General features: G+C 44.7%; 2 protein-coding genes across 2 annotated transcripts; one reads left to right on the top strand and one right to left on the bottom strand.

Moving 5' to 3' along the window:
* Nucleotides 1–1,721: 1,721 nt before the first annotated feature.
* LOC134459811 (ankyrin repeat domain-containing protein SOWAHC-like) lies at nt 1,722–10,910 on the bottom strand. Its single transcript, XM_063212243.1, has 4 exons — nt 9,270–10,910; nt 8,026–8,322; nt 7,079–7,198; nt 1,722–6,452 (listed from the first exon to the last, which is right to left on the bottom strand). The coding sequence occupies exons 1-4, from the start codon at nt 10,365–10,367 to the stop codon at nt 5,817–5,819; spliced, it is 2,151 nt and encodes a 716-aa protein (XP_063068313.1). The 5' UTR covers nt 10,368–10,910; the 3' UTR covers nt 1,722–5,816.
* A 95-nt stretch (nt 10,911–11,005) lies between these two features.
* LOC134459810 (cytochrome b-c1 complex subunit 9) lies at nt 11,006–11,771 on the top strand. The gene is made up of 2 exons (XM_063212242.1): nt 11,006–11,188; nt 11,397–11,771. Exons 1-2 carry the CDS (start codon nt 11,048–11,050, stop codon nt 11,445–11,447), a joined length of 192 nt encoding a protein of 63 aa, XP_063068312.1. The 5' UTR covers nt 11,006–11,047; the 3' UTR covers nt 11,448–11,771.
* Nucleotides 11,772–17,659: the final 5,888 nt, after the last annotated feature.

The following is a 17,659-nucleotide window of genomic DNA, read 5'->3' as shown; positions in this document are numbered from 1 at the left end:
AACAATACGTGGCATAACAAGTGCAACATGTAACAAGGTATACAGTGTGCTATACGTACAAGTGATGACATATCAATAACACGCTTTTTATGGAATACTTACACATAACAGGACATATTCATAGACACAACTTTATATATTAATTAACATGTAACCAATATGGAAAATAACAGTAAAATACAGGAAAGGAACAAAGTGCTTTAAAAAGAAACAAATCTGCAAAAATGGGAAGAAATCATGAAAACCAAATCTGAACTGAATGTGCGTGACGAGAAATCACACTTTCAGAGACATTCCATTAACACATTCCTCTAGAATATTCTTGTAGTCATGTACCATGTAGCAGGTGTATGGGAGAAGATAGTACCTACTACCGGTAACATATTGTGTGTTATGACAGCAGGGGTGAAAGGTAGTTACCGGTGCCCCCCCCCCCCCCCCCCCCCCCCCCCCCCCCCCCACAAACAAACAATAAACATGTGCACTACAGATCTATATCACTGCGTGAATATTTCGGGTGTCTCTTCATAGGAGGACACTTGTCTCAAATGGCATAGTGTGGTTGTGTGCAGACCTTACTTTTTTCAAATGTGGGTTTTTGGGTAGCATTAAACCTGTTCTCGTACCGATACGGCGCACCAGCTGTAAATTGTACACCCCTGCTATGCACCTGTACGCACCAGCCTACTTTCAGCCCTGTAAGTGCCCTTCTCCCATGTACATGTACATTACATAAGTACACATTAAGTATGTAGTAATTATACATCTTATGTACCGGTATATAAGTATTTGAGTGGGACTTACAGTATATTAGGCCCAAGGAGAGTACAGCATACTGTAGATGTTGTACAGTATTAGACCCTCCAAGTGAATCACAAGTTATGCCATAATGTAGGTGTGTGAGTGTAAGCTTAACCTTATGAGAAAACATGTCCTCCTGTGCTCTAACAAGCTGAATCCTGTAAGCTCTGTAGGAGATTTACAGAAAGCTCTCATCCCCTCGAGCGAAAACACACCATTGGATAAGATAAGCCCACTTCACACCTCAATCCCACACAACTGAGGTGGTATGAGGACAGCTGCGTGAGTTGCATTACCAGTAAAATTAGCCCAAGTACAATATCTCCAATCGTAAAATCTCATCTTCTTTGTTATCTTTGAGAAGGAGTAAAAAACATACACTGTCCCTTTAAGAGCGGACAGGCAGCATTCTGTGTGCCACACACACGGACAGCCACTCCCCTTGCAATGCACACACAACCCCCACTGTCCACACACACACACACACACACACACACACACACACACACACACACACACACACACACACACACACACACACACAATGCAGCAGCATATATAATGACAGGATTGCTAACGTGGTCATTCTGGGTGGTGGTAGTGGTGTGTGTGTGATGATGGGGGGGTTGTCTAGGCTGGTAATGGCACTGGGTTGTACAGAAGGGATGTTGCCTGGGCTAGGGGGTGTTGGTAGTGGTGTGTGTGTGTGTGTGTGTGTGTGTGTGTGTGTGTGTGTGTGTGTGTGTGTGTGTGTGTGTGTGTGTGTAGAAGGGATGCTGTCTGGGCTAGGGGGTGGTGTTGGTAGTGGTGTGTGTGTGTGTGTGTGGTAGTGTGTGTGTGTGTGTGTGTGTGTGTGGTAGTGTGTGTGTGTGTGTGTGTGTGTGTGTGTGTGTGGGTGTGTGTGTGTGTAGAAGGGATGTTGTCTGGGCCAGGGGGTGCTGTCATAATGGAATGGGTATGAAGTGGGTATGGGGGCTCGCTGGTAATGGGGGGGGATGTTGTCAGTCTGGATGGCTGGCTACACTCACTGCATAGCGGGCTGTGGATGTATTCAGGGCCGTCCCGTCACTGGGGACCTGTCAGATCTGAAAAAAAACAAAAAAACACCATTGCTCTGGCAAGCTGATGGTAGCGTTGGGGGGAAATGCTTCCTATCACAGTTGTCGGGTGGGCGCTCACATCCATCATAATTATTTTTTTAACGTGAAAAACCTAGACACTAGTAACAGACAGGTGGGAACGAATGGTCTGTACCACGAAGATCTAGGGCAGTGTTTCTCAAAGTGTGATTCGTCTAGGGACCACTCGTGGCCCGAGACAGGGCTCAGCTAGCTCAGACAAGCTAACAGTAGACTATATTTGTGTAACATTATTACAAAGCTACACATACACTGTAGCTGAGAAGTCTCATTTTCACCACAAAAAGACAGGCTTGCAAATAGGGCTGGGTATCGCAGCCATGTTCCTGTATCAATTTCGATTCTTAGGGCTTTGAATCGATTAATCACGATTAAATTTGATTCGATTCGATTCATTTCGAATTGATTCAATCCGTTCCCTTGTTGGTGCAAGGATTTCTCCCAAAAGATGCTGTTGCCTATGTTTATATAAAAATGTCAAAGGGCTGTGGCTTGACAGTGTCAACGGATTGCTAATTTGTAATAAGTAGGCCTAGGCCTAATTGAATAATACCTACTGGGTATTTTCCATAGACCTGAATTAAACAAAAAGAACAAAAAGAAAAAGAACAAAAAAAAAAAATCGATTTTGTGCCCTGTGAATCGATTATGAAATGTTTTAATGATATTGATCGATTATCGATTATATCGATTATTTTACCCAGCCCTACTTGCAAATGTGAATAATCAAGCTTCCCTGGCTCCAGTGATGGGGTCTGTCTGTGCAGGTGCTGAGGAGGCTGGCGGGGTGTCTCTGGGGGCCGGTAAGATCGAAATAAGCACACACAGCTATGTGTTAGAGCTGCCCTGCCCTGTATGGCTGTGTAAGAGAGCAGGCAGGGGGTGTCTTTGGGGAGGCATACCAGATCGAACGTAAAATCAAAACCATGATGCTACTGCCCTGCCCTTCTCACCTCAGCCAATCAGAAGCCTTCTCTCTCCTCTCCTGAGGATTCCTTCCTGTCTAGCACAGCAAGCTTCGGCTTGCTGCTGACATACCCAGAGAGAGAGAGAGAGAGAGAGTGCTTGCCAAATAGCCTGTAGATACCTGTCTTGATCATAACTGAGGAGTGAGAAACACAGCCCTTAAGCAGGGGCGGGAATGTGGAGAAAAATTGCACCCATATTATGGGAGTGGTTGTAAAAAAAAAGAACGAAAGAAAGAAAGAAAGGAGGGAAGAAAGAGAGAAAGAACAGGCAGCCACAGTAGCCTAAGTGCTGGTCCGAAGTGAATAAACACAGGTTAGAGTAAAGCAAGCTTCATACGTACAGCAGCTTCACTTAAAGCAGCCTCACTTCAAACAGCTTGGTATTGAATCCCACACTGTCACTGTCTCCTCTATCTCACTATGCGTTAAAGCATCAGCAGCTATGGTCAGTGAGCAGTGTGTGGTGTTGAGTTTCAACACTGCACTCTGTGATCAATACGTCCATCAATACAATCAAATCAATGCATTTAGCGGTCCAAAATAATGGCTAAAAGCTCTGTCATTCTTGTCAAGCAGCGAGCCACATCCGTCTCTAATGATGTTAGTGTTGCACATGTGGTCAAAGTTGGGCTATTCACTGGCTCACTGTCACACTATGTAGTCAAGTAGCCTACATTGTTATTCGGATAATCACTGGTGTGGCTTACAGTATATACGTACGTCATTCAGCTCAACATTGTAGTAGTGTAGCCTACTGTATGTAAATCACTCAGTTCACGATCACACCGTGTAGTGTAGATCAGTGGTTCTAAACTTTGCCACATTTAATGTTTTCATTAAAGTAATATTTTCTGAATAATAGACTAATATACTAATATGACCAAAGTAGAGTACGGTATGTTTAGAAGCTTAAAAATGTCTGTAAACATTCTGGAAATTCCAAAATGGCATACATGGAGAAGATCCACCTTTTTCATGTATGAAAAGTGCCATTCTCCCAGTCATAACGAATTCTTAGAATGATGGTGGTGGCAAGTACAGTATTCATACAAAAGGTAACAATTGTGAATGTGAGAAGCATGAATTCTGGAACTAATCTGCTAAAAAATATTACAAAGTGCACCTTTAAATGAAGAGAATCATTACCGCCGGCAACCAGTGTGACTTATCGTCACATGCGACCTGGCAACCATGCAAATCCCTTGCTAACACACACACACACACACACACACATAGACATGCACACACACACATACGCACACACACTAGTCAAGACACACTGCTTTGCAAATCCCAAGCCACTGATCCAGATTATGCTCCAAGACCATTGACGTGATAGAGGCCAACTCACTGCCAAGATTACACACACACACACACACACACACACACACACACACACACACACACACACACACAATAGCATCACCTCTTCCTTGCCAAGTCTCCGGCCTGATAATGTCACAATATCACTCACTCACACACACTGTGTGTACATTAGTCAGAACACACACCCTGGCATAAACACACACACTTGCCAAAACACGCACCACACACACACCAGACCACACCTGATGTTGTTATGCACGGCATGCTAAGACCAGCAGGTATAGCTTAGTCCTGAGGAAGAAGACGTTTTCAACTCAAAATACCACTGAGGAGAACTATTGAGAACCATTCTGCTGTAGCTGTATCAGTCGAGCAGCAGCACAACAACAAACTTATTTTTTTTGGTCTTGCGTTAGCAAAAGCCCTTTAGCTTCACAGTTAACGCGGGGGCATGGTACATTTTGTAGTACTTTAGTCATGTTGGCAATGTCGCCATTGGCCATGAACACTTTTCACCTGAAGCAGTGATGGGAAACACGTCACAGTGAAGAGCTGAGGAGCCCTAGTAGCACTGTACAGGGGTGCATTTCTCGAAAAGCGTAAATATTAGCTAGTTAGCAACTTGGGTAGTTGCCAATGGGAAATTGCATCGAAAACGTCAAAGTAGCTAATGAACTTAGCAACTATAGTTTCGAGAAATGCACCCCAGTATAGTGCATAATACTGTACACAGTATAACCACACATCGCCTAATGTCGTATTACACCACAGCATGAATCTGAATAACACAGCACAGTGAGAGGGAATTTGGTTTGGCAAAGTTTTACTCTACCACTTCTCTTATTATTTTCATGGCTTTCGCACCCATACAGGTTGCACACCACGCACCTCTGGGGTGTGCCCTCATCTATACATCCTGAACTCTGACACTGGAGAGTGGGAGAAGAGAGAGGGGGGATCCTCCATAGCTCAACCCAAACAGGGTACTTAGGAGCAGGGTGTTTTGGGAGTTGAAGTGTCCCCAACTCCCCAACAAGCTGTACATGGGCCTGGAGAGGAGTCTGATGGGGAGAGGAGAGGATGTTGCTGGGTTTTTAGTTGGAGTTGAGTCGTCATCTATCCAAACACAAGGGACATGTGTCTGTGTCTGCAGGTAGAGGGAAGTCCATGATTCACCCAAACAGGCTGGACATGGATCTCGAGTCGACCCACGCACAGTGGTAAAGAGGAGGGTTCCTCTCACTCAAAGAGGGTTGTAGGAAGGTCCACGGGTCAACCAATCAGGCTGGACATGGGTGGCGCCTGGGGAGAGTCCATGGGTCAACCAAAACAGGCTGTTCATGGGTTGTAGTAGGGACCATGGATCTACCAAACAAGCTGGATACGGTTTCTGGGGAGGTCCACGGGTACTGGTAGGCAGACTAAGCAGTTGCCCAGGGGCCCCACCAAATCCGCCCCCTAAAAAGAGCCCCCCAAAAGCCAGCTCCAGTATGCCTTAGGGCCCCCAAATTGGTAGAACCGCCACTGCCACGGGTCACCCAAACAGGTTGGACATGGATGGGCTCTAGGTAGCGTCCATTGGTCAACCAAACAGGTTGGACATGGGCCTGGCGCGCGGCGGGCTCCTGAGACGTATCTCCTGCAGGTCCCCCTCGTTGAAGGAGATGCTGTGGTGCGGGATGCTGCTACTGCCGCTGTTATAGGCGGCGGCCGCCTGGCTGGGGCTGAAGGAGGCCGTGCTGTGGCTGTGGACGATCTGGCTGCTCCTCAGGCGGATCTTACTCAGCTTCGGCTTCATCTTACTGAGCGACGACTTTCTCCTGAGTGGCTTGAGCCGGCCGCTAGCCCCCCCGGCGTCCCCCCCCGTCGCGTCCTCCTCCACCGGGCTACTCTGGTTCAGCAGCTTCAGCGGCCTGAGGTTCGACTGGAGCACCCGCGAGAGTCTCCACCGGCCGCCGCCACCTCCTCCTCCACCTCCACCACCACCCGCCTCCTCTCCCGGGAGGTTCTCCACGTCCGAGTCTCCCTCTGCGTGTCCCGACCCTCCTTGCTCGGCGGCCCCGGGCCCCTGGTGGTGGTAGTGTTGGCCCTGTTGCCCCCCGGCGATGTCGAAGAGGTCCCGGGCCACGCTGCGCGGGAGGTACTGGCACGCCTTGCGGCCGCTATAGTCACGCACGTCCACGTCCGCGTCATACGCACCCACCAGCAGCTTCACCACCTGGAGGGAGCAGAGCGTCCAAAAATTAGATGAAAATATTAATCCATATGTACTGTATAGATGCATCAATCCTTATGGCCGATGATCCAATCGAATCATATCGTACCATGGGGCATTCTAAACAAGTATCGAAAATAATCAAATTGCTGCAATATCGAATCATATCGTCATGGAGGCTAGTCCCCTAGTACGCTTTTTTTCATGCATATAGGATCACAGGTGTTCCCATTCACTCTAAAAAGCTTAGCAATATAATAGCAACATTTATGATATTACAAGCAGCCTAAAGTACCAGATTAAGACATGGCAATTTCAGGTAATTACACAGCGTGAATTCTGCATGAACGTTTTAAGCTTCAATTCACTAGTCATTCACAGTTATCTTGTAAATGTGTAAGTGTGTGTGTGTGTGTGTGTGTGTGTGTGTGTGTGTGTGTGTGTGTGTGTGTGTGTGTGTGTGTCCACCACCTCCAGGTGATGGTGCATGGTGTGTGTGTGTGTGTGTGTGTGTGTGGTGTGTGTGCATGTGTGTGTGTGTGTGTGCATGTATGTGTGTGTGTGTGTGTGTGTGTGTGGTGTGTGTGCATGTATGTGTGTGTGTGTGTGTGTGTGTGTGTGTCCACTACCTCCAGGTGATGGTGCATGGCGGCCAGGTGAAGGGGCGTGTACCCAGCGCTGGAGCGGACGTTGATGTTGACAGGCACCCCGTGTTGCTTGGAGAAATTCACCAGCAGCGCCAACAGCTCCTGGGTAAGGGTTTAGAGAGCTTAGAGGTTACTGATTTATTTTTGAAATAGCTACAATAATGGCAACATTATTAGCCATGTGTAAAAAACAACAACATAAAACAAAAACAATGAAAGAAGATGGATTGCAAGAGGTTACATTATATTATTGGGTCATAGAAAACACATACTGCAGGTTAGAAGCACATAGTTATAGGAAACACAGAGGTGGACAAAGTGAAATGAGGAAGTAAGGCATGCATGCCATGGATAACATGCTTATTTCTTCCCACCTGTTTGCCTAGCTTGGCGGCCCAGTGCAGGCAGGTGAATAAGTCCAATACCCCAGGCTACATTATATTACACATTAGGTAGTGTAGGTTATGGAGGTAGATGTTGCTCTCACTAGCCAAACACGCACTCACAAATCGGTTAAAGGGGCTAGTAAGTAGGTCTTTTCTACCAGGCTGCGCCCTCCTAGTGGCGCAACACCTTCGGCTTCAGATCGAATCGCGATTGCAAGTCTATGATAATCAGGCATGGTCTTTTCTACCAGCCAAACTGAAATTTCACCAGCATTTGGCTGGTGTTAATTTAGAGCCCTGCACACTAGGTAGTGTAGGTTATGAAGGTTATTATTCCCACCTGTTTGCCTAGCTTGGTGGCCCAGTGTAGGCAGGTGAATGAATCCAATTCACCAGACTACATTTTGTGTACATTACACACGGTTACTCTGCTCACCTGTTTGCCCAGCTTGGCGGCCCAGTGCAAACCGATAAATACGTGTAATCCACCTGGCTACATTATATTACACACTTGGTTATGTGATAGATTCTGAAGGTTCCCACCTGTTTGCCCAGCTTGGCGGCCCAGTGCAGGCAGGTGAAGCCGGTGACGAAGTCCCTCTTGAGGATGAGCGCGGGCTCGCAGGCCAGCAGGCGGTGGAGGCTCTCCCATTGGCCGTCAGAGCAGCACAGCACCCACTCGTGCTCCATGGGGTCCAGGGAGGCGGGCGCCGGGCCGCCGTCCTCGTCCGTGTTGGACGAGATGATGGAGCCCGTCTCGCTGTCGCTGCGTGAGTCCTGCTTGCTCCGCGCCGCCGCCGACAGGTAGACCGAGTTGCGCAACACCATGCTGCGACGCACCTGTGGAGAGGTAGGGTGGAGTAGAGTAGAGTTGAGGTTATTTACGACCTGACCTGACCTGACCTGACCTCAAGGACAGGGTTTGGCAGTGACCCCCCCTGACTGTCTGTTTGTTTGTCTGCCTGCAGATTGTATGTCGTCTGAGGGGGGAGGCAAACACTCACCAAGTCATACACACATTTGGGCAAATACAGACAAACACAAAGTCACCTGCAGCGTTGCGGCTGTTACCTCCGATTGCACTTGTTGATGTCGAAGGAAATTAAGAAAAGGTATAATAAGCGGTGTCAAAAGTAAAAGTTAATTCAGGGTGTTAGTAGTACAACACACGCACATGATATTACATGGCTGTTACACCATTTACTCCATTGTGGTAGGCCTACCTGATGAGATACTGTGTTGTTACTGAAAAACTCTAAAAACACAGCAAGGACCCACCATAAACTTGATCCAACCAGTGCAGAGTCAGTTGATCATAACTTAAGACAAGTACACAGATTACTCAGATTTCTTTTTTCTCTCTCTTTTTTAACTTTTACTTTTGACAGCTCTGGGAATAATGAAGGAATTATGTCAAGGAAATATAGGCCTATTCCAAAAGATCATCGCCCTGATTGAAAAGAAAAGCAATGCATAATAGGAAGACTGAAGACTTTTTTCAATAGCCTACTACAATTTTACAGCATTACATTTCTGCGCAGTGATTACCGTGCAGTATGCAGAACAGTGCACAAAATGTACAAAATGTTGCTTTGCAGTAGGCTATCAAGGTAGGCCTACACGTCGTTACGCATTCTGATACTGTGTAGAAATTGAATATTAAAAAAGAAACTGCAATACAATGCAAGATTATTTTCCAGAGGTAAAGAGGTGAGCTTTGTGTCATCGGGTGTAGCAAAAAAAAGGTAATTTCTAAATTCTGACACTGAAACAGTAGGCCTACCTACCTGTGGAGAGCTGTTCATCATAACTTCTATGAAGTTCTTGCGACTGCCCCGGGGAGTGTTGGAGTCGCTGCCCGACATGCTGTTGGTGTCGAAGTGTCCGTCTTCGCTCACATCAGATACGTTGGAGCCCACACTGCGCTGCGACCCGCGGGATCTCCTCCTCACAATCCCTTTGAGAGAGACCATGAAACCCGGGTCCCCGTCGTGGGGCTGGTGCTGCTTCATCTGAGGTTCGCCACTTGGCTCGGGACATTTTTCACCGTTTTTCTGGACGTTGTGGCGGGAGTCCGTACCGGATGAGGAGGAGAGACCAACAGGCAGGTTCACGTTCACGGGTTGTGGAAGTTTGAACACGGTGCCGTCGGAGGGTGCAGGCAGTGGCGACGCCTCAATCACGGCAATCTTTGGGATGGTCTGATCGCCCGTTTTCTGAGAGTCCGCCTCGGGCGCCCCGTCCTTTTTGTCGGACAACCAACTGGTTGCAGTCCCCATTTTCGAGCGTTGGCCGTTGGTTTCGGGAACTTCTAGCAATCCTGGCGAAGCATTCGATCCGTCAGAAGCGACGTTCGTAGTTCTATCCCTTGCCTCTGTCGCGCTCAACACTTCCCTGTCAGTGCGACTTCTGAAACCTGAGACAGGTGGTATTTCTTGTTTTGCATCATCGTTCCCTACAGATGCCGAAGGAGGAAGAATTGCCTCCTTGACACATTCATGCGTTATCTGAGGCGTGTTATTCAAATGACTGCCTTTGGATATTTCTTCCGAAAAAACATCATCGTCATTTTCATAATTTAATTCCGTATTATTCTCGCCTCTGGCATTGTTGTCATTGTCAGCAGCACGCGCGTGACCATTTTTCTTGTGCTTAACGGACGCCCTGTATTTCTTTTTCAAACACACATATTTTGTCCCGTCATCAACCTTCACAAATGCTATATTATCCACATACTGTTTAAAAGCGTCTTTCATCTCTGCTTTCTTATCCGGATCCTTCGTCAGGAAGGCTTTGAAATGGTCAACCAACTCCAGGTTCTTCACTGTGCCTCCTTTCTCCACGAGGAACAGCAGAACCGCTTCTTGCGTGCATTCAGTCGCCATTTGGTCGGTGTTAATAATATCCTTAAAAGCGTATGAATCGTCCGATAATTTCTTTACAAATTAATTAATTGTATGTCCTATTATCTATGGATGAACGATCACCCCGCGGTTGCATTATACCATGTACCATGATAACGGGTGCCTGCCTGCTATCCAAATCACCCATGCAAAGAGGCTGGCAAATCTGACAGCATCTCACGCCCGCTCGTGGGTAACTAATAAATAACATTCCACGCCCCCTAGCAACCAGCTTGCTGAGCCATCAAATGGTTGAAAGGCGAAACTGCACCCTGGCAGCTGCCATTTTGGATCAAGCTCTCATAATTGACTAGTGTGAAAACAATCTTCTGTTGAGCCAAAATGGGACCAGTTTCATAAATGAACGCCACATGCCCTTGCGGAACTACTTCCAGGTTATTGAAACCTTCATGTCAAAGTAAAAGCTTTCCAAGGAGGGAGAATTGCGATTTCAGATCAAACGTATGTTTTATCATCGACATTTCAGCTTCCCGATGTATACAATCGAAATACATTTCTCACATAAATATCAAGTCCCAACTTCATCCATACTTAATTAAGAAATCCAGAATAAGCGTAAATCTTTTATGTTAAAGTGTAAGCTTCCTTCTTTACTACTAAGTTTCGCAGCTGATTTCCGGCGTATCATTCCTTCTTCCATCATGGCGCTAGCTAAGAGTGTGTACAATTTGCTCTTCAGGAGGACATCAACCTTCGCCATAACAATCATGTGCGGGGCCATCGTCTTCGAGCGAATGTTTGACCAAGCCGGAGATACGTTATTTGAGCAGATAAACCGCGGGGTAAGTGTGTTTCTTTCAAAGATGTGCTGACCGTTTGGCGGCCTGACCTTTCGTAAGAGGACGTCTGACGTTAGCTCGGTTGCTAGCTTCCAGTTGCTGTAACCAGGAACCATGGCTAGCAACAACCCAGAGTCACCTGAAAGCTAGGTTAAGATTGTGTTCAGGAACCTTAAGAGATATGTAAAAGTGTTTTTAATTCCATCTACAGAAACTGTGGAAACACATCAAACACAACTACGAGGAGGCGGATGAAGAATAACACGATGGACCGTCGGTTAGCGGGTCTGTGGCCGGCTGCTTTCCCATTCCTAGAACCGACCCCTGATATCAACATCACCATGGACTGTGTCCTCGAATGCCACAACCGCAATCAACATCTACTGCGACGCGGACAGACGATATGGGAATATAAATTAAACGTAAAAGACTTTGAAAGTTGAGAAAGTCGTGGATTGTTGGTGTCACTTCCCTGCTCCTCTTTTCCTGCAGCCCCAAATGTTTTCTTCGGAACGTATCTTGTGTCAATTTCTTTGTTAAGAAAGGGTTAATTTTATGTAAGAAATAAATCTATCTTCAACGCGGACATGCCTTTTCCTGCTAGAGAATGTATATTGTATAATCGCACCATTTAGCGTAGAACTAGCCTACTTGCACAACTAGATGGGATTTACATTATTAATATAGGATAGGCTATTATGTCCTCTTTGACCTGTAAGATTTAATTACCTGGGGGTTGAATCTAAATCATCTTAACAATTGTGGCGTATCAGTGGCACACGCCATGGTTTAATAAAAGCAGTAAGAAATGTAAAATTTAGAAGTGACATTTTAAACCACTTGAACAGGTTGTGGTCCTAAAATAATGTGTATTATCTAAATTTGGCCACCTGGTGTCAGTAGACTGCTCAACAGGTTGTGGTCCCAAAATGATGTGCATTAACTAAATGTGGCCACCTGTCACTAGACTAGTTGGAGTAGCCTATGAGTCATGAATTAGGGGCACTATCAAAATCTTTCAAGAGGAAACGATTAATGCAATAATAAACCTTTATTGCTTGGAGACTGTTAGCTGTGGAAATAGCCAAGTTTCTTTCATTTTTTTAGTTTGTTAGATTTCAGTAGAAGAAGACTTACTACTATTTAAACTCCATATACTATTTTGAAATCATTGCAATGAGCTCAATATTTTGTACTAACAAGTCAGACCAATTCTTTATATGTTTGCAGGAATATAAAATATTGCCTTGATAATGTGCTGTATCAGTAGATACATGTAAAATAATTTAGAGCAGACTCAAAAAGGTGTAGCCTAACTTAGTTTTCCCCAATAGATGTTTTCTTGAGAACTCTTTGCAGCTTCAACAGTATTTTTTAACTCTAAAACCAGTTTTCCCCAAATGTCTGTGCTGAAGACATGGTTCTGTCCCCCATGGCGTCCAACCGATGTGTCTGTTGATCCAGTACTTGAGCTTCCCTGGTGTTATTTAAGAGATTATGAAGAAGCACAGGACAAACCTTTCAGTGTGCAGACATGTGCTGCAGCCTCAGGTAGTTTCTGTTGCCTGAGAAGGTACAAGTGATAAATGGGGACCAGTTATTTTTTTCTTTGTGTATGGTTTGCATACAGCAGACCAATTACATTTCAGGTGATTTGACTGGCTTGTGTGGACCTAATCCGTTATCAGTTGAGGGTTTTGCTACAATACTTATAATAAAAAGTTCAGTTCACTTACTGAACAGGAGAGAATTAATCTTTTCTCTGGTTTTGTCTACAGGAGGGTCAAACACAAAATCTTTCTTAGGCCATAGATTTGTTGTAGCACATTTCAGTAATTAAAAATGTCAGGAAAAAAGCATTGTCATAGTACTTTCATAAAGCTTACTAGTTAATGTGAAATTCCTTTAAAATATCATTTGGAAACATGAGTGGGTTTTAGACAGGCCTTCTTAAACAGGTTTAGAATTTGCTTTTGTAGGCTACATCGGTAATCACCGAAACACTGCTCAGAGTACAACAGCTGACAGACTCACTGATATATCACTGCATAATCAGTTTAGAAGTGACTAAACGAAATGTGCAAAATGACATGCACATAATATCTGAGCTGTTCACCAGACGTGCAGTTCTTTCTGTACCTTACATTACACAGCTGATTGCAGTGGTCATCTTTTACCAACAAGGCACTCTCCTATGAGATCCTTTGAAAACCCCTCCACTCAAAACAGCCTTGCACAAACATGCCATCATGAGACCAGAGAGGCCTTCATCCGTCAACTAATAGAGCATATACTAGATTAAAAAAGCCTGATGAAGAGGGAATTCCTGGAAAACGTTCACTTGTGAAATTATAAAAATCAACAGGTGAGAAAGTGTGCGTGCGGACATTCAATTTTATTTTCATAGTTGTATGTTAAACGAACAATGGAACACATTTACAATCACTGGAAATACGATTGTGGAACACATTTACAATCACTGGCAAACGTGATCATGTATTTATGTAGCACAATATCACAACTATGTTGACTCATAGAGCTTTCAAATATACATTTACAGACCAGAATCAGGAGGCCTCCAAGAAGGTGGCAATTGTCCGGGGTCCGAGTGAGAAAGCTCTCTCTCTCTCTCTCTCTCTCTCTCTCTCTCTCTCTCTCTCTCTCTCTCTCTCTCAGCATTGCTGTTGTACATACTACATTCCTGCTGTATATAATATTCCATGTAGCCTCTTACTGCAGCAGGGGTCGCCGGCGACCCTATTCACTAGCTGAAAATGCTTAACTACATCATAACAACATTGCCATGACATTACAGAGAGCCATAGTGCTGCGCTAAGGGGTTAATTCCTGCTGTATATAATATTCCATTGAATTCCTGCTGTACATATTACATCAGGCACTGGCGTAACGCAAGTACTTCAGACCCCCCTGCAAGCTACCAAGAATGGACCCCCGAACGAAAAAAGAGGGCCTAATATCATGTGGAGGGGTCCCACGTCAAGGGTCCATGTGGGCCCCCCACCTCGTATGGGCCCCCCTGCCTCGCGGGGGCTGCAGGGGTATACTTTACGCCCCTGTCATCAGGACATATTGGGCTAGTGATCCCCTGAGAGCACACCTGCAGCTGCAAGACTGTGGAGTCCACACTCCCAAGGCCATTGCTTCCAGTTTCATAAACAGAAGCAGCGCTGATAATGCACAGTGCAGTGTAGCACTGATAACAAGTAGGCTACTCCTTCCTTTTTACATATGAGACTGTCGAACACTGTGCTTCTGTCTGCCATGTTCAAAGACAGGAACTTCTGTACTGTATGTAAAAACCATCTGCATTCTATTTCTTGTCTCATCCTTTATTTCCTCTGGACTCTATATAACAGCGTTCAATTTGAAAATGTTTTTTAAACGTTTACCCTATGGTTTTTTGACTAATTGATTTTGAATAATGGAATTTTATCAGCACGCTAATATAATACACTGTCCCAGTGTTACACAAAGTTGTTATTATTACAAAGTTATTATGATGAATGTAGGGCTATGCCATTGTCCCTATCATCCAAAGTTTTTGAGAACAGTCCTTGTGTCTTGTGATGTCAGCTGTTTTTTTTAAATTATTATTGGAATGGTATATTATCCGCAGAATTTGGAATATCTCATTAGTATTTCCCATGTTTTCATGTCAGACATGTGGGTACTGTGTGCTAACCTCCTCTAAGGTAGGGGTGGGGAACCTTTTTCATTCTAGGGGCCACTTGAAATTCATCCAAGGGCAGTAAAATTCCTCCAAGGGCTGTATTATGAACACAAACCAGGATTTCCCCCAGCACTTTAGGACTATATTGAATGCAGCCACCTATAAAACAGACCCCACCTTCTCTAGGTCCCTTAAATATAACTTAATTGTATTGCAAATGTATTCTCCAAGTTTCCTTAACAAAATATGTCATATTTCCTGTGAAGCTGCACAACATTAAAACTATATCGCAAACGGCCCTTGAGACATAGGTTTCCCACCCATGCTCTAAGGAGATTCAAAAAAGTAGGCTGGGCCTAAACATCAAAATCAGTTCAATGCCTTCAGATCACAAGTGAAAGAGGGGGAACACGAAATCTATGGATTTTAAAGGCTAAGGAAAAGTACTTTGCTACTTGGCAACTGCGGCAATAACTTGTGTCAATAGTATCTATGATAAGATATTTCAACATGGCTACTGCCACCTCACATTTGCACAGTCATGAATGTCACTTCTCAGCTACTCAAAGAAGCATTGGCCTCCATCAACTGTCCCCTGCAAGAACAAACAAGATATGCCGGAATGGCACGACAAAATCTCAAATTCATCACAACACCTCTAACATGTCAGTTTGGTAGGCCAACTCAGTGCACGTTGTTTATCTTTCAGTAAATGGCCTACATCATCCTATTTCAGATTATCATGCCTGTCTGGGATTTCTGTATCTCTGACGTAGCATAGGCAGGCAGCAAGAATAAAGGCCTGCAGCAAGCTATATACAATTGCATTGGATGTAATCCATATTAGAGATGCACTGGCTCCTGATTTTTAGGATCCTGCCGGATACCGGATCCACTGCTTAAGATCCTGCCGGATCCGGAACTGGATAACGGATCCTACGAAAGGGTTGAAACACATAGCCTACTCGCACACGTGGGCCCTTTTCATTACGTTGGCTCAAACTATTTTTTAGACTCATTGGCTTACTGCCACACTGCCTGCAACGGCCGCTTCCAAAGGGCTTTCACTCCATGCTATAATTGGGGTTGTGAAAGACACACTGAAAAGTCTAGGCTAGAGATGCACCAGATCCTGATTTTTAGGTAACTGCCGGATACCGGATCCACTGCTTAAGATCCCGCCGGACCCGGATCCTGTGAAAAACCCTATTATCCTGCCGGATCCGGAACCGAATCTTGGATCCGGTGCATCTCTAATCCATATTACCATGCAATTCCACTTGTGATACATGCAGTTGCACCTGGGGACTATTCCAAGAAGATGGCTCAATAGTAAGTCCCTTCAAATGCAATTTGATTAAAAGTGCTCAGTTACTTTTAATTAGCTTTCCTCTCGAGAATTCAATATTTCTTTTTCTTGAATGTCGCCCTCAATAACCTCTATCTCTTGTTTGGCACCAGCCATTATCCAATAGGCCAGGGGTGTCAAACTCAAATTGACTGAGGACCAAAATCAAAATCTGGCATGAAGTCGCAGGCCAAACTACTCAATATTTATTATTTTCTAAATGTACTAAAATTGTGTGTGCATGTGCTTAATAATCGGTTAAATTTCACACTCGTTCAAATGTGCCTGCACATTGTGTTGCATATTTGAGCCATTGCATTGGCCTGGGCCCACTCATATTCCCGTGATGCACAACATTTCATGTTCAACTTTTCTTACATTGTACATTGATGGTGTATGTGGAGCAACTTTAATGCACATTTGAAATGATCTCGCGGGTCGAATAAAATGGCCCTGCGGGCCAGATTTGGCCCCCAGGCCTGAGTTTGACATCCCTGCAATAGGCCTACATTGATCCAAGATAAGTGGGGCATTTTGTCATTTTGCCATTTTGTCTCCATAAGTCTATTTTTTACTCAGTACTCATGCCAAGTTCCAGAGTAGTTGAGTAAAGTACTTCGGTCAAAATGTACTCAAGTACAAGTAAAAGTGCTAATAATAAAAAAAGTACTCACAAAAGCTACACAATTTTACAATAGGCTACTTGATTAAATGTAATTAAGTTTCCACTCCTGCCCCCAGGTTGAGGTAGTGGTAAAGAATCTGATGGGAGAGCCTGGAGTCCTCATTTTCTTAGCTAAATGGCAAATCTAATAGCAGGTTTGCAATATTCTGCAGGTTATTAACTTCAGTCGTGCCTGCTCGACTCTGTATTTACACAAGTACCAGCCTGATCTCCAAAAATTCCGTGCTCCTGGACACGGATGTTAAGGACACGAAATCCGTGTCCAGGAGCACGGATTTTGCCAAAATTCCGTGCTCCTGGACACGGAATTGTTTTCCGTGCTCCTGGTCACGGAATTGTTTTCCGTGATGGGCACACGGAAGTGCTTTCTATAGGCTATTACCACAGCACTGTGTTAACTCTATCATTAGAAAATACATAACAAATGCTAATCCTAAACAAAATAATGCTATAGCAATTTAAGTTGTGCCCTGACCAAAACATTCCCTAACCTTAACCTATCATTAAAGACATATTTTTGAGAAATACCTTTTCCAGTTGGTTGCTAGGCTATCAAACTCATATAATGAATGAAAGAAAACTAGCTGTGCCCAGACCAAAACAATCCCTAACCCTAACCTGTCAGTAAGAAATGTTTTTTTTGAGACAAAATATTTGAAATTAGAAAAATCCTGAGAGAACACAAGACTGTGGAAATAGCCTATAGAAAGCACTTCAAACAATTCTGTGTCCAGGAGCACGGAAAACAAT

The sequence above is a fragment of the Engraulis encrasicolus genome, chromosome 12, assembly GCF_034702125.1.
Source record: "Engraulis encrasicolus isolate BLACKSEA-1 chromosome 12, IST_EnEncr_1.0, whole genome shotgun sequence".
Classification (NCBI taxonomy): Eukaryota; Metazoa; Chordata; class Actinopteri; order Clupeiformes; family Engraulidae; genus Engraulis; species Engraulis encrasicolus.
This window is presented reverse-complemented; position numbering and strand designations above follow the sequence as displayed.

Excerpts from the sequence above, each read along its gene's own strand:
- LOC134459810 (XM_063212242.1), top strand. The coding sequence starts at position 11,048 with ATGGCGCTAGCTAAGAGTGTGTACAATTTGCTCTTCAGGAGGACATCA. Across the intron at positions 11,189-11,396 it reads TTGAGCAGATAAACCGCGGG|AAACTGTGGAAACACATCAA; the intron begins GTAAGTGTGTTT and ends TTCCATCTACAG.
- LOC134459811 (XM_063212243.1), bottom strand. The coding sequence starts at position 10,367 with ATGGCGACTGAATGCACGCAAGAAGCGGTTCTGCTGTTCCTCGTGGAG. Across the intron at positions 8,323-9,269 it reads TGATGAACAGCTCTCCACAG|GTGCGTCGCAGCATGGTGTT; the intron begins GTAGGTAGGCCT and ends ACCTCTCCACAG. Across the intron at positions 6,453-7,078 it reads CCATGCACCATCACCTGGAG|GTGGTGAAGCTGCTGGTGGG; the intron begins GTAGTGGACACA and ends TGCTCCCTCCAG.